The 16419-nt window shown below is 47.8% G+C and overlaps 2 protein-coding genes across 5 annotated transcripts in view; one reads left to right on the forward strand and one right to left on the reverse strand.

Annotated features, from left to right (window-relative positions):
* HIVEP2 (HIVEP zinc finger 2) overlaps positions 1-8912 on the reverse strand; it is a 224519-nt gene extending 215607 nt beyond the window's left edge. For 2 of the 4 annotated variants that reach the window (XM_062186857.1, XM_062186855.1), the window contains exon 1: positions 8677-8912. The gene's annotated coding sequence lies outside the window, so the exon portion shown is untranslated. Of the gene's footprint in view, positions 1-7820; positions 7840-8676 lie in introns of those variants that run through there. The other 2 variants (XM_062186858.1, XM_062186856.1) reach the window with 2 other exon arrangements.
* Positions 7685-10289, forward strand: LOC133756681 (basic proline-rich protein-like). Its single transcript, XM_062187280.1, has 4 exons — positions 7685-7877; positions 7978-8683; positions 8841-9347; positions 9542-10289. The coding sequence occupies exons 1-4, from the start codon at positions 7685-7687 to the stop codon at positions 10287-10289; spliced, it is 2154 nt and encodes a 717-aa protein (XP_062043264.1).
* Positions 10290-16419: the final 6130 nt, after the last annotated feature.

Genomic DNA, 16419 nt, shown 5'->3' on the forward strand with positions numbered 1-16419 from the left:
TGACTTTTTGATAATTTTTGAATCAATTTTTATATGTAACCAACTGCTTATGCTGCACAGATAGTAAAAAATCAAGTGTTTCTGGAGCCAAATACCCCTAGGTTCAAATCTTGCTTCACCAATGACTAGCAGAGTATCCTTGCCAAAAAAACAGCTGACGTTTCTGAATCTCAGTTTCCTTAAGTGTAAACACGAGGGCAATAAAATCAGATCTCAGAGTGGTTGTGGGAGCTAAGCAAGCTAAAGTACAGGAGAGTGTCTGCTATGGAGCCTGGCACAGGGCAAGTGCTCCTTAAGCCTAAATTCCCTTCCTTCTAACGGATTTGCTAAATTGGCACTGTGCTGATATTTTTAAGTGTTTAGTTCATCCTTGTAATACCATAATTACAGAATATAATGACACTGCATTCTCTATGACTACAATGTAGAATTTATAAACTGATAGAATATGAATTGGAAAAGGCTTTCAAAGCCATCTGTTCCAATCTCTTCCATTTCCAAATGAGGCCCAGAGAGCTTCCATGACCGGTTTCCAAGCTCTCATAGAAAGTTCATTGCAAAGACAGGACTAGATCTTACTTCATCCCCTCTCACTCCCGCTATACCTCCGGCTTTAGCCTCACCTTACAGGCATGGCAACACATGTAATTTTCAGACAATTAAGCTGTATAAAATAACCTCAATTTAATTGCATCCAATTAACAAGCCAAATTAGCGCTTCATATGTACACTATTAAACTAGTTGTCTGGCTTCCAAAAGAAATAAAACATTGTTTCAAATGAATCTAGCATTTTAGTGAACAAAGCCACTTAATAATTTAAATTACCTTTGCTGTAATCTCTTTATATGGAATTAGACATAATCTTCATGTTAAAAGAAATACTTTCTACAATTATTAGGATGAAAATTCATTTTAAGTTTCAAAATTTCTCTCTCACAGACCACGTATAATTTTTCTAAGATTTTTTATGTTTGTATGCTCATATGCGCACTTATACACATAAACTCATATACACACATACAGATCACGCATAGAGTGTCTATGCTTACCTAATGCCTGGTTTCAAAAGTCCCACCTATCTGCTGTGTTTCTGAAATCAAGTGAATCTCCCACAATGCAAATAAGAACTGAGGTGACCTGCTTTCTTTTTAGAGAAAATGACACCACCAAATAAATTTTTAACAAGCAAAGCAGTGTATTTCAAAATTATTGCACTATATTCTCTGCATAAAACTATGATGACAAATATCTATTAAAGAGCAGAATTGTAATTAACCATTAATGAATCAATTCCTTTCACATTTACACCTAAGAATATAAGTACCTTATAATTTTAGGTATAAACATTTTTCTAAGTTAGAGTTTGTGGATCAATTTTCACTATTAATATTTATGAATATTTTCTGGATTAATGTAGCACTTTAAACCATTGTGCAGACTGATAACCTGCCATACACCTTTGGCCATGTTCAACAAAATATTGTCATCATTTCCTTTATTTATTACTTCTTAAAGTGATTTAAGATGTCCATTAACAAGATGAAAGAATTCATGTTATCATAGTAGAGTCAACTTTCATTACTTCTCTTTTGGATGCTACAGCAATCTCACTGCCTCCTTGCCAACTCCTATTCCCCTGTAATCTTACTAAAACACATGTTTTATAGTATCTCTCCTCTGCTCAAAAATCTTAAGTCAAGTCCCCACAGGTTCTGGAACACGTGTGCCTTTCCAGGCCCACCTGACCTCGATGGTCCGGTACTTTCACTATGTCCCTTTCCCTACAGGTCATGGTATGTTACATCCATCCCTTCCCTCTTTACTTAACAAAATTCTATGCAGTCTTCAAGGTCTCCAGTCAAAAATCACCTCCTCTAATCTTTCCAGTTGGGAAAAAGTTTCCATGTCTACTGTACAATACTGTACTATACTATACTCCTATATTTAAGTTTTTACTAACGAGCCATTTGTCTTCTCTAGGTTGTAAAACTCTTCAAAGCAGGGATCATCATCTTTATTCTCACTCAGTTACTTAGTCTGACTGCAGAGCCCAAGCCTGGAGCTACAACATAAACAGGATGCTTTCTGCATTTAAATTAAATTGCCTGCATTACATAAGTAGAAAACAGGGAAGAAAATAATAAAATGATACAGGTGACAAAATAAGAGAAGTTATTCACTAAAACCTCTGTTTCTACTCTTTTCCTTTATGCTCTTTGATGTTATATGAGCGTTCATCATACGGAAGGCAGAACATCAGATCTGCATTTCTGCAAAGATCCTGATATTCACAATCACACAGAGAAATTATCTGGGGAGCCAAATGCTTCATGCTTTCAGGAGTTATTTAGAAACACAGATCCAGCTCACACAGGGTTCCAAAGATTAACAGGTTGTTTCCCAGAGAGACCTTGTAAATACTCCTGAATGGAATTCATTCGTTAATTGAATCAATGATGTCAGCCAATTTAGTTATATGGAGCTGCAAATAAGTGTTTTTAAAACTGAAATTCTTAATCCTTAAAAAAAATTATCTGCAAATAATAGTAGCTAACCTACAGGTAAAAGTCATTCAAACCAAAGTCAGCTTACACTTGTATATTGTCCCAAGAGTCATAAAAAACTCCCAGGGAGTCAGGGCCAGTTGATGCAGATGGACCATGAAGACAGGTGTGTTATAAGTGAGCCTCTCCAGCTTCTAGGCCCAGCTCCCCTCCCCCAGCCTGTCCCATGGCCAATCACAGACTCATCACATATCCTGACATGCTAAAGGGCAATTTTCATTTATGCCAGGCTGGATAATCATTCCTGTGGTCAGCCTCCTCCAAGGCCCTCCCCACATGGTCTAGCCTCACCTTGCATCACCTGTTATCTGCCTACCAGCACCCAGGCTTGCCTTCAACCCCTGGAAAGATTGTACACCCCACCCCCCAATCTCAGGACATTCTTTCTACAACATTCTATCTCTCCCCAGTTATTTTATGCTATTTAGCTCTGTTTCCACACAAGGGTAACACATGCTGCTCGCTATTTCTTCCATACTACTTAAAACAAAAGTGATATGACATACACTGGTTCACTGTGGGATTAATATCTGTCACCCCCAGTAAGTTACAAGCTCTTTTTCCAGTCTGAGTCATCATTGCATCCTTGGTGTCAAGCACAAGGCCTGACCCAAAAAAAAATTTCTGTTAAATGACTAGATGAATGAATTGCACAGATCAATGAAGACAGCACACCTGTCACAGTACTCTGAAGCAAGGACTAGGATTGTATGTGAAGCATAAACCAAAAATGCTGGCCCTGGGTTCTTCCTGAACCTACATCCAAACACCCTGCGACACAGAAGTGGTAGACCAGACTCCACCTGCCTTTGGCCTAGAACAGTCTTCGAACATACAAACATCATTTTCATCTCTTCTCTCCAAAGCATTTTCTTCAAGTGGCTCTTAAATAGCTAATCTCAATTTTTTAAACTCATAGAAAATTTAGTTATAGACAGCCAAAGACTAGATTGCATGTCATAGTTAATACCACCAAATCATGGGGGTCATGGGAGTGTATATTAAGCTTAGCACATGTTAGGCCCAAAACAGCAGTAACCCAAATATCAGGCAGTTTTGGTTCTATTCTAAATGCAGTCACGAGTCTACGGCCATACCACCCTGAATACGCCTGATCTTGGAACCTAAATGCAGTCACGAAGCCAGTACAAGCCTATGTCTTTCTACTGCCTATAACCATGGTCTGTCTCAGAGAAACCACAGATCATACAGCCCAAGCTAAGGGATCCTCTTTACATGAAGAGTTGAGAGTGTGTCACCATAATAAAGTGCTGACATAATTTCCCAAAGTACTTAAACGCATCTCATAGCTACAAACTGATTTATAGCCTCTTTTGCTAAGTGTTGCCATATATAAAATATAGGAAGCAATGCTTTGGATTGTGACCAAACGTCAGGAGCAAATAGAAAATAATATTATTTCTCATACAACTCCCTTCAAATGAGCATAGCTTCTTCTTGTAGTTTTCCCATCTTCCCGAATCCTCTGGGTTCATCCACAGCTTCTTCACTGCTAGGCACACAGGCTTTACAGTGCAACCTCACTTGACTGTTCACTGAACTCGGATGTGACAGAAGCAAGGCTCTACCTGTATGCTTAAAACAAACCCACATAGTAAGGATGGTTAAAATGGGCCAGCACTATGGCTCACTTGGCTAATCCTCTGCCTGCGGCGCCAGCACCCAGGGTTCTAGTTCCGGTTGAAGTGCCAGATTCTGTCCCAGTTGCTCCTCTTTCAGTCCAGCTCCCTGCTGTGGCCGGAGAAGGCAGTGGAGGATGGCCCAAGTGCTTGGGCCCTGCACCCACATGGGAGACCAGGAGGAAGCACCTGGCTCCTGGCTTCGTATCTATGCAGCGCCAGCCACTGCAGCCAACTGGGGAGTGAAGGAAGACCTTTCTCTCTCTCACTGTCTAACTCTGCCTATCCAAAAAAAAAAAAAAAAAAAAAAGCTGCTTATGAAGCCTGAAGTCCATTAAGTTGTGCTAGCACTTTCTCTATTCCTTTTTCTAACATCACTCAAAAAGTTGCAACACTTGTATACCAAGTTCTAGCCAAAATAAGGGGTCCTGGTCAATTCATATTTAAATTCATGACCTGGAAGCCTATCTTTGACATTTTCAGGAGATTTGAACTGTGAATCATTTCTCTACCCATAGGATTAATGCATAGACCGAAAGTTTTGCTGATGCTGACCCAAATACAAAACATAAAAACAATGTTTATGTTTACCAAACAGGGTCTTTTTGGGCCACATTCATCCATTTGATCCAAGCCACTTTTCCCTTTTTCTCATAGCTATCTCATCTAATATTAAATTATTTCACACCCTAATGGATTACACCTTCACTCATGCCCAGTAACATTTTCTATATTCCTTTAAAACTACTTTTCCTACGTTGAAGCTTTCAAATGAACCCTGGCTAATCACTGAGGATGATTCAAAAATCTAAAACCAACAAAGACAGTATATTTGTTACTTATTCCTGCTGCTGTTGAAATGAGCCCTGGTTTAAACAAAAACCGGAAAACTTTTCAATCAGACTCTTAGTTTTTAAATTAGATCAGCACAAAAGATTCAACTTGATACTCTAAACAGTGACAAGGTGCCAAAAGCTCAAGCAGTCACATGCATCATGATTCCACGAGGAACGCCTGCATATATGTTGTCCTCTGTTTTGTTTTCATAGTAACAAGAGCATCAAAAGATTCTGCTGATTAATTAATCTTTCCACACAGGTATTAGTATTTCCTTCTGTGTTAGTATACACAAAATTTTCAAATTTCACATGTAATAGAAATAAAGAAATGTTTTTATCTACTTTAATGGTATTTTACCAAACATCTTTATAAGGACCTACCTGTGGGAAAAAAGTTAATTTTTAAATTTGTAATATCACTGATAAGGTATCATTTCCTAAATCAACCTCACATCAATATCAAATACCCTTACATAAATATAAGCATTCTCTCATAAAGCCAATTACACCAATTAGGATCATCTTAACAGAAACACAGGTGTCAACAAGTGAATTTTGTTTTACATCTGACATATGCTCAAAGGAAGAAAGTATCTCAGACAATCCTCAACAGATCTCTCATTGTAATATAACATTTTTCGGCATATAAGAAATATACTGCATATTTTAAACCTAGTGGTCAAAGCAGATCATGACACTTGAAGCACTCATTAAGTGGATATTGGTTAATATCTCTCAACTCAAAGTAAAAATGCAGTTGTCATTAGTATCAGAACTCCTTTAGGCTCCATGGGAATTTTCTCTTAATAATGAAAATGACATCTATTTTACTCACATGGAGGACACTGATTTTTGATAAACTATTTGGCCTGTACCCCAAAAATCAAACCTAATTTCTCATTGCACAATCTACTTAGTGGAAATTTTGTTTTGGCACTCTTATAAGATGAAAAAGCAATCAGGCATCTTTTGCAAATTCAAACATACAGATAGAGTGTATATATATATATATATACACACACATATTTATATACTGTATATATACACTGATACTTATAACAACTTGATAAGCTCAAGAACAAAAATCACCAAATAGTAATGCATCACTAGAGGAAATGTTTGTAATAAAGTTAAGGTGGCCTTTTTTCTAGGAGGACAGATCATTGCAAATTTAATTAAAGTGAATCTTATTAATATTTTAAGTAATTTCTATGCTTGATTATGCACTACAAAAGAAGCAACTGTATTAAAGAGAAAAAGCAATGGCCCTGAACTAGGGGTCTGAAGAAGCTAAAAAAAAAAAAAAAAATCAGTTCTCTTGTGAAGTATTGAGGTCTAACACTGGGAGTGGGGGAAGAGCACCAGTATTTATTTGGGGGTCGATTGAGTTATTTTTAAAACGGCAGAAAAAGAAGGAGAAAAATCAGTTCAAATTTTCCAGTATAATGAAAGTGCCGGAAACAAGCCTGTGTTCATTTTAAGCCTACATAACTGTGCAGAGAATACGAGGTTTGCAACGTCAGTTGCACACCCAGCTTCCTGTGTGAATTCTGAGCCATTACAGGTGTCCTGGGCCCTCCGGAGAAACCTATCACCGGGAGACTCCTCGGGTCTCCTCCATGCCAGCCCCACTGCCCGTCGCCTGCCCTGTCCCAGCCCTCGCTCCGTGGGACCCTCTCTCCCCACTGCACCCCGCGGGTCCCGTGCCCACTCTCCCCGGGCGAAGCCTGCGAAAAGCGTGCCTGCGCGAGAGGACTACTTCCTGCAGTCCTTTCCAGGGAGATGCATTCAAGTCGGAGGAGAGGGTGAGGAACCGCTGGAAGAAGCCCTCCTCTCCCTCCTCTTCCTCCTCCACCCCGCCGGGAGCCACGTCCCTGAAGGACAACACCCAGGGACACTTCCTGACCTCCGATCCCCCGACTCGGGCTCTGGGAGGGTCGCGGTCGCGTTCGCCCGCGTCCTCTGCTGCACTGGCTGTGTTATGTAAGAGGGACAGCCCGCCGCGGGAGGCACATGCGTTAAAGCGCACGGATCTGTAATAGCAGCTGGGGGTGGCACACCACACACACACACACACACTCACACGGAGATACGACAGACATCACCCCCGCCACACACACACACACACACACGGCCGGAGCAGTGTTTTCCTGTCTCATCCCGGCCAGCACCCGGCGCACAGAATGGAAGGGCGGGGGTGGGGGTGAAGGGAGGTGAGCGAGAGGAGAAGCAGCAGTCGCACATCTGCTCCGATAGCAGCCGGCAGGGCCGCCGCGGCAGAGCCCCCTCGTTAACCCCCTTCCTGTGGCTGCACCACGTCATGGAACATTCCCGGAACGGGCCAACGTTCCACCCACTTCAGGGAACAGACATAAAGGCGCAGACCCAGCTCCCCACAGTGCACAGCCCAAACACACATGTCCCTTCCCGGTCCCCGGCCAGACGCACAGACCAACACGCATGCAAACAGCCCCCCACCCGTCTCCACGCGCCCCGGGGCCAGTCGGGCCGCGGCCGGGGGCGCGGTGCGGCCGCTGCACCCGCAAGGCGAGGACGCCGCCGCCTGAGCCTTCCATCGAGACAGTCCCCTCCTTCCTCGCTTCCTTCCTTCTCTCCTGCCTTCCTTCCTTCCTTCCTTGATGGGGAGGAGAGAGGAGGCGCTGAAATGCCCACAGCCGGCGCCCGGGCTGCGCTCGTTCGGCCGCAGGCCGGCGGCCGGGCCCTCGCGCCGCCCGCGCCGCCCCCGGCCCGCGCCGCGGCCCCCTCCCCCGCTACCTGACCACGGGCGGCCGGCGGCCGCGGCAGCCGCAGCGGTGGTGCGCGCCGGTGCACGTCCCTCATTAGGAACCAGGCACATTCCTGCCTCCAGCGCTCCCGCGCGGCCCCCTCCCCCCAGGACATTACGCAAAGCAGCCTCCCCTCATCTGCATAGATCCCCGGCCAGGGTATTCCCCGCATTTCCCAACGCACCGGACCCCCCTCCCCCGCCCCGCCGAGGTCTCTCCCATCCCCGCCCCCTCCGACCCTCACCCCGGCGGAACCGGCCAGGGGCCAGGGGCGCGCGCGCCGGCGAGGCGGATGGAGTTCAGCGGCGGCGATGTCGCTAATAAAGTGAAACAAGCTCCCAACGCTGGAGGAGGCAGGAAAAACACAGCACCGAGGCCACTTACCGAGCCGAGGAGGGACCCAGATTCCCGCCGCTCCGCTCTCCCAGTGGTCGGTCCGCCCTCCGCGCACCCCGGCGCGGCACCCAGCAGCCCCGAGCGAGCGCGGACGTGGAGCGACGCCGCGCACCAGCTGGGAGACCCTCCAAGTTGCTCCGGGCTCCGGGAGCGCCCACGGCCAAGACACAACTTGGCAGAGACTTGTGCCACAGTCACCGCGGGGGTTTGTGCGGCGACCCTCCTGCGCCCGGCTCGCCGCCTCTCCACCCCCTCACCTCCAGCCCGCCCCCGCCGGCCGCCTGCCCGCCCGCCCGCCCGCCGGCCTCCGGGCCGCGAGCCCCTCCGGCGGCTGTCAGCTCCTGGCCGCCGCCGCCGCCGCCGGGTGACAGGGGCGAGAGGCGGGCGCGACGCGGCGGCCCGAGCCCGAGCGGGCGAGGGGGATCCTCGCAGCCGCGGCGGCCGCTCACCTGGAAAGTCACCGCTGAGGAGGAGAAGGAGGAAGAGGAGGAGGGAGAGGAGGGGGAGGAGGAAAGCCCCCCGGTGCCCTTGCTGTCGCTGCCGCGGCGGCCGCTCCTCGCCGAGGCTGAGCGTGTCTGGTGGGGGGTGTCTGGTAGCATTTCCTTAAGGACAGAGGGAGGGCGGGCGCGGAGGGAGGGGAGAGATCCCGACCGCCGGCCGCGGCTCCTCTCGCCTTTATTTATTTTTCTGACACTGTGCGCGGAGGGGCGGCGGGGCCGGGGCCGCCGGGCTCGGGCGGGAGCCGCGAGGCCCGGGCCGCAGCTGTCTGCGTGCGGGAGCCGCAGCGGCCGCCTCCCCTCCCGGGCTGTGGACGCACCGGGTTATTCCTGGCAGCGCCTCCCCGAACAGAAGTTACTAGGAGGAGTGCGCGGCGAGGGCGGGCGGAGGGAGGGAGGAAGAGGGAGAGACTCAGCCAGCGACGTCATCGGATCCCCCAGCGCGTCCCAGGGAGGGAGGCCGAACCAGAAAAACCAGTCTGGAGCCGGAGAGCGGGGAGCGCGGTGCGGCGCGCGGGGCGACCGGGGCGCGAGGGCAGGGCCGGCTCCTCGGCGGCCGCGCCGGGTGGGAGACTGCGGCCGTCCTCCCGCTGGCGGGCAGCGGGGAACTCCCTGGAGAGCTGGTCTCTGCTTGTCATCACACACACACACACACACACACACGGGCGTCTCTGTAAGCCTGAGAATTTCCTTTAAGGATGTGGAAACCTCCCTCGCCCCCACTCCTCCCCATCTTCCACATTTCCCAGAGAATCTTTCCCTGCCTGCCCAACAGAATTACATAATAACCAGTCCCGACCTCAGATTTGTGTTCGAGGACCTCGGATCCCTTGCCTCTCCCTCGCCCCCGCCTCTATTCACAATTCTGGTATCCGTCCAGAAAAATAAGACCAGCCTGCAGCTCCCAGGTGCATTTCTGGAGCTCAGCAGAGTGTTTTACCAGCACTTTCCGTGCCCCTGCGGACGCGCCAACTTTTCTCGCGCGCGCGCTACGCCCCCGGGGATGCTTTCCCGGGGTCGCTTCCCGGGACGCCTCGGGCGCACCCAGGGACCACAGTCCTCCCCCGCCGGGGTTTCCGAATGGGTTTGGGCAACGGCAGAGCCAAGCAGCTGCTGGGTTCCCGGTGGGTCGCGCCGGGACCTCGGGGCGGGCAACCACCTCCACCCGCGCGCTCGCCTCTTCTCGGAAGGGACCGGGAGTAGGAGCGCACCCAGCCCTGGGAGGGCGGGCGAGGGAATCCCAGGCGAGCGGGGGCCGGGGCTCTCTCGGCTTCCTCCCCGGCCCGGCGACACCTGGGCTCCCTCGAGCCGTTACCCGGCGTGTGTGGACTCGTGTGCACTCTCCGGCGAGGTTCCCGGGAGGCCAGCGCCCGGAGCGCCTCCTCCGGGTGGGCTCCCCGCCGGGCGCGGACCGCGCGCCGCCACGCCTGGGCTTCCGAGCCGCCGCGCCCGGCCGAACCCAGCCGAGCGCCCGGGGCGCCTCCCCGCTCGCCTCTTCCCCTCCTCCCCCGGCCGCGCCACCGCCCTGCCTGGGGCGGAGTAAACAAGAGACGCGCAAGATTTGACCTGGCGCGACCCGGCTTTCTGGCCGGGGTTCCCCCTGAGCAGGTGACTCCGTGGGAGGGGTGGAAATTAGTCTCTGGAATTCCGGGCCAAAGACATGCACTGTGGTTCTGATTTTAAAGCAGGTATTTCACCAACGGCTGCGCTACGTTTTGCGTCTCGGATTTCAGATTTCGCAGAAAGGGACCAAATGTCAGGACTTAAAATATTCCCTTCCCTTTCCATTAAAAAGGGATACATTAAAGAGGGCGGGCAGCCCCTTCGGGGACGGCCACGGTAGCGCTGCTGGTTTCGTTTTGGTTTGCTTTTGTTTTTCATTTCGACCTATACTCCGGGGGATTTGAGGCCTCCGAGCAGTGGCGATGTTGCTGGCACCGGCGACCCTATACAAGCAAGCCGTGATACCTTTTTCTTAATCGATTTTTTTCGGAGGAGAAAATCTGAACATTGGGAATACGTTCCACCGTGTCCGTCCTTTAGGTTCGTCTCACTTACATTCGGGGCCTACTTCCGCTTAAGCAGCTTCTGCTTTCATTGTATAGGTCGTTAGCTGGAAGACCTTAAGAACAACTCGCGGGATCATCATTTTCCTCTAAGTGTGTATCATTGCATTTTTGAACACCCATTTAAAACGCAAAATCTGATTTCCAAAACTTTTTTTTCATTTTGAAACCCACCTGCTACATAGTCCCAGAGCCCATTTTATTTAATTGCTTAATAGCCAAGATTAAGCAATTGCTGTAAGAATCCAATTTCTCTTAAGCACGCACAACAGCAGCTGCCCAAGTTCCCAGAAACTGAGCAAGGAAAGTTAACAGGCAGCATTTTGCTTCACTAGGATGATCATTAGTTGAAGCCTTAAATGGCTGCTGAAAAGTCCAGATTAAGTAGTGTAATGTGAATATGAAGATATTCAGGTAATTTGGATGGTTCAATTTAAAAAAAAAAAAATAGGCACAGCAAACATATATCCATTTTGGTGATCTGATCCCAAGGCCCATGGAGGATCCCTGAAAGAAGCCTTAAATCAAAGGTGGAGGCGTTTTCATTAGTTCATTTGTTTCAAAATCATCAAGACCTAAAGAAGACAGCATGGACTGTGTTGAAGGGAAAGTAAAAATGCATGTGAATCCGCGGTCTTGCCTCTGCTGGGAAGAATACCTTCTTTAAGTGAATGTGTCTTTGTGGCCAGTAGCAAGTTGTTTGCAGGGAACCACTCACTCCAGAACAAGCCAACAGGAGCCACTGCGGAGCCTGAGGGACACTGGGCTCTGAGAGAAAGCTGCTTGTAGTGGCCTTCTTTTCCCATGAAAGTGGGCCAGTGGGGCTGACTTGCCGCAATGTGGGAGCTTCGCTCAGAGGGCTGCATGGACTTCCTCTGTGTGAGCATCGCCCTCACGACACACGAAGAGGTCTTCAGAACATTCGTGGAAAATACATACTATGAAAAACACACAGATTTCAAAAAAATTTGCACCAAAAATAGACATCTTTTCATTTTCCAAAACCCTTTTAAAGTCCCTCATGTTTTGTCTATATCCCAAACATTGCATTCATGCTTTGTTAATGTTCAGAGTAACAAACATTCCTTTTCCTTGTGACAAGAGGCATTGTGGGAGATAACTGCTGGGTAGGGGGCACCCAAATGGACAACAGAAGCAAGAACTTCTTGTCATCATTTGTCCATTCCTCAGTTTCAAAGGAAAAGAAAATTTGGTAATATGGGCTGTGGGTATTAAGAAAGTGTGATCATAACTAGCTACATGGCATATTGCCTGCTTCAGAATGTTGTCAGAAAATCACTTTGAGATGAAATCACTTTTTTAAAAAAGATTTATTTATTTATTTGAAAGAGTTACACAGAGAGAGGAGAGGCAGAGAGAGAGGGGTCTTCCAGCCGATGGTTCACTCCCCAGTTGGCTGCAATGGCCGGAGCTGCGCCAGTCCGAAGCCAGGAGCCAGGAGCTTCTTCCGGATCTCCCACATGGGTGCAGGGGCCCAAGGACTTGGGCCAGCTTCCATTGCTTTCCCAGGCCATAGCAGAAAGCTAGATTGGAAGAGGAGCAGCCGGCACCCATATGGGTTGCCAGCGCTTCAGGCCAGGGCGTTTACCCACTGCACCACAGCGCCGCCCCGAGATGAAATCACTTTCAGTCAAAAGTTATTGAGTGACTGCCGAGTGCTGAAGATGTTCAGAATACATCAGTGAGCAGGGGTAAGAGCTCTGCTTTCATGATGCCTGCATTCCAGTGGGCAGAGGAACAAGAGAGCCATAAACAGAAGAAACGTATTATATAGGACTTGGGAAGGCAAAGAATTTTGAACAGGAAGAGCCTAAAATAAGGTAAAGGATGGGGGCAATTATGCTGTTGTATGAAATAGGAAGTTCAGAATACAACTTGTTGGGAAGCAAGATTCCTGCTTTGAAGGAAATGACTTAGAGGAGGTATCTGGGGAACAGAATCTGCAGGTAGAGGGAATAGCTAAGGGAAAGTTCCAAGTGCTGAAATGTTTGCAGACCTCAACAGGAACACTGTGACTGCAATAGAATGCGACAACCAGAGAACAGCCTCCTGGGCCACTGCAAGGACTCTGACTCAGAAGAAAAGGATGAGAAGACAGGATTTGGGTCTTCACAACCCGTTGCACTAAATCGAATCTTTGTAGGTATACGATTGTGTATTTCTAGCAGATAACATAGTTGCTAGGCGTTCTAAAGCTCAAGACCTACTGCTGTAGAGCCTGGAGCCTGGTGTACCAGGACAGGAGACGTGGGTCCCACTGACACTCATGACACAGGCAGGAGACATTGCACACAATGCTTCTAGAACCAAACACACCCATGTCACTTGCCAAGACTCTTTCAGTTAAATCCTCAAACAAGTTCAACGAAGAACCTGCTTTCATCGATACCCATAACCGCAAGCCAAAGACTAACTTCCAACTCTGAAATCCTAGGGCGCAGATGCTCTTATCTCACAGTCTTTCTCCATCTCTCAGCTCTTTGTACCTCTGCTTCCTAAACATTCGGCAGGGTGGTGGCAGCGATTCTAGATCATTCTTTGCCTGGTTTAGTGGGAAAAGACCTTGTCAGGTAGCTCAGGCAGCCTTAGTCCTGTCCTTGCACGTGAACCACCCTCAGGCTTGGCTGGCAGGGGACCTGATTGGTCACATATGGATCTGGAAGAGGGATGGGGAAGTCCTCATGGGGAAAAAAATGCTGTTCCCAAAAGAAAGAAAAGGATTTGAGCACACTGGGGTGGGGTTGACGGGTCTACTATTTCCCCTAAGTCTCTTGGCCTTCTTTTCTCTATTTTTTTACATTGGGGAATTGCTCAGGATGGTGTGTCTGAGGTCTTATGACTATAACTTTAATATAAATCACTGTAATGGATCCCTCCTTAAGACTGTTCACAATGAATTAGCTGGCATGCTATTGCCTCAGAAAAATTTACTGCACTATAAATCAGGCACCGCAGGGGTTACCTGCTGTGGGATTCCAATGAATAGATAGAATGTAGCCTTAGGTCTTAGTAAAAAGCAGTGACTTAGCACTCCCTATCTGATGGAGCTTCCACTTCCTACTCATCGGCTTTAATTAGTATATGGAGAAAAATTAGGTGGTGTCATGATTCATGTGTGAAGAATATTTAGGTCTTTAAAAATTAATTGAAGAAAAGAATTTTGAGGGAAACCTGCCTGTCTGTTGAATTGTTGCTAGGATACAAGTTCCAGCGTGCTAATGTAGGCTATCCTCTTGATCCCGGGGTTTATGTCCTTTGGTGGGGATGCACAGAGAATGATGTTACTGAAGGATCCGTCAGCCAGAATCCTGCTGTGATTCTAGGTGAGGTCTGTTAGTGGGAGGATGCAGCGCTTCTCCCTGTAGTTTTCATAAGATAGGCAGAACTCCTAGACATCCAGCTAACCACATGTCACCCCATACTCTAGAATTTCCCTATGTATATTCCAAAGACCACCTGTAGCAACATTTGCTTAATTAAAATTCTGGGTTGTGGGACCAGCACTGTGACATAGCAGGCAAAGTGGCTGCCTGCAGTGCCTGTATCTCATATGAGCGCTGGTGTGAGTGTCAGCAGCCCCACTTCCAATCCAGCTCTCTGCTGTGGTCTAGGAAAGCAGTAGAAGAAGGCCCAAATCCTTGGGCCCCTGCACCTGCATGGGAGACCAGGAAGAGGCTTCTGGCTCCTGGCTTCGGATCAGCACAGCTCCAGTCATTGCAGCCATTTGGGGAGTGAACCAGCAGATGGAAGACCCCCCCCACACACACACACACCCCTTTCTCTCTCTCTCTCTGTGCCTCTCTGTAACCCTGCAATGAACACATAAATCTTTAAAAAAGAAGTTGGGGTTGTGCCTTAGATTTATAAAATTGGAATCCTCAAGGTCAGGATCTGGGAAACTCCATTGCAAATAAGTTTTCCAGGTGACTGCTGTTCTCATCAAAGTATGACCACCATTTACTCTGCCTCTGGGATTTGACTGGGCTGGCTGCTGAGAGGCCCTCTCCTGTCTTTGTCACATTCCTCGGGTTTCATGTGACCTCCCATAGCAAACTGGTTCTTTTCCCATACAAAAATATAATTATGGCTCTTATTTTAACCAGGCTTTATTTTTGCAAAAATATGTTAGGAAAGAAAAAAGGGGAAGGCATCGTGCTGTAACAAGGTAAGCCACCCCTTGAGATGCCCACATCCCACGTGGGCATGCTTAGGATCAAGTCCCCAACTCTGCTTCTGATCCAGAATCCTGCAAACACCAATGTACACCCTGGGAGACAGCAGATGATGGCCCAACCACGTGAGTTCCTGGCACCCATATGAGAGACCCGAGTGGAGTTCCTGGCTCCTGGCTCCTGTCTTGGACCTGGCCCAGCCCTGGATATTGCAGGCATTTGGGGAGTGAACCAACAGATGGAATATCCTTTACTATCCCTCTGTGTCACTCGGCCTTTCAAATAAATAAATAAAATAAGAACTTGAAAAACAGAAAATTTTCCCAGTGAATGATCCAGCTGATCATTCTCTCTTCCTGTGGGAAGAGATAAGGAAAAGGAGCTGGAGCAGTCAGCTGTTAGGGTTTAACAGAGTGGATGATGGTTTTCTGGTTTAGGCTGGGACCAACCCTGTCCAGTTTATTAAGGACACTGCAAGTTTTAGCAGTCCAAGCTGCTAGTGAAATTAGCTTCTTACATTCTGGAGAGCCCTCAAGGGATGCCTACACCATATCTTTGTGTGAGTTCAGTGATACCTCATGGATAATCTTCTTAAAGACTAAAGAACACAAATCATATTAAGAAGCAGCCAAGAAGAATAAGACTCCACCTAGGATTACTAATGCCTGAAGTGCTGCCTTAGATATAGGGAAATGTAGATACAACATTAACAATTTAAGAGTATCACATCAATCACAACCCTATCCTGTCTTCTGCTATCACCGTCCTACAATTCCAAAATCAGCTAGAGCTGAAATCTCTCCACTTAACCATTACTGCTTAAGGTTAAATCTTCACATCGGTAGAAATCTTCCCTTACAAACTAACTACAAATAGCACACTCCTAACTCCTAAGCTCCTAATTAGTCATTAACTTCTTATGAAAGATTAATTTATTAGATTGTGTTTTCTGGAGTGACAGCTAACTTAGGACTCAGACTGATTTATCTTGACAAAGCGTAGGATGGCAATGATAAAGGCAGGTCATACTAGGGGCAGACATACTAGGGGCTAGGAGTAGAACACAACTGAAGGGTAAAAGAGGCAGAAACATGGAGAGAGAGAGAGAGAGAGAAAGGGAGAGAGAAAGAGTGAGGCAAACACAAAGGCCACGTCTTTGGTAGCTGATGATGCCTCTGCTCAGAGCCTGTGAGCAGAGCAGTCACAAGGATCCAGGCTTCTGAGGCAGGAGCGAGGTGGGTGGCCCTGTTACACAGATGCAGGCCCCAGCTCTGATCCTGAGCTGGTGGCAGACTTGTGCCCTTTCTGGGCCTCATTCAAACAATGAGGGGGTTTCCTTTCAACCCTAAGTTTCTGAAATCTGAACTCTTGAAAATTTTTCAGAAAACAAGGGAACAGGAAGAAAGGGGAGTAAAAAGAGCAGAACAGGGGAGAGA

The sequence above is a fragment of the Lepus europaeus genome, chromosome 3 (assembly GCF_033115175.1).
Source record: "Lepus europaeus isolate LE1 chromosome 3, mLepTim1.pri, whole genome shotgun sequence".
NCBI lineage: Eukaryota > Metazoa > Chordata > Mammalia > Lagomorpha > Leporidae > Lepus > Lepus europaeus.

Excerpts from the sequence above, each read along its gene's own strand:
- LOC133756681 (XM_062187280.1), top strand. The coding sequence starts at position 7,685 with ATGGGGAGGAGAGAGGAGGCGCTGAAATGCCCACAGCCGGCGCCCGGG. Across the intron at positions 7,878-7,977 it reads GGTGGTGCGCGCCGGTGCAC|ATCCCCGGCCAGGGTATTCC; the intron begins GTCCCTCATTAG and ends TCATCTGCATAG. Across the intron at positions 8,684-8,840 it reads GGCGGCCGCTCACCTGGAAA|AGGGAGGGCGGGCGCGGAGG; the intron begins GTCACCGCTGAG and ends CCTTAAGGACAG.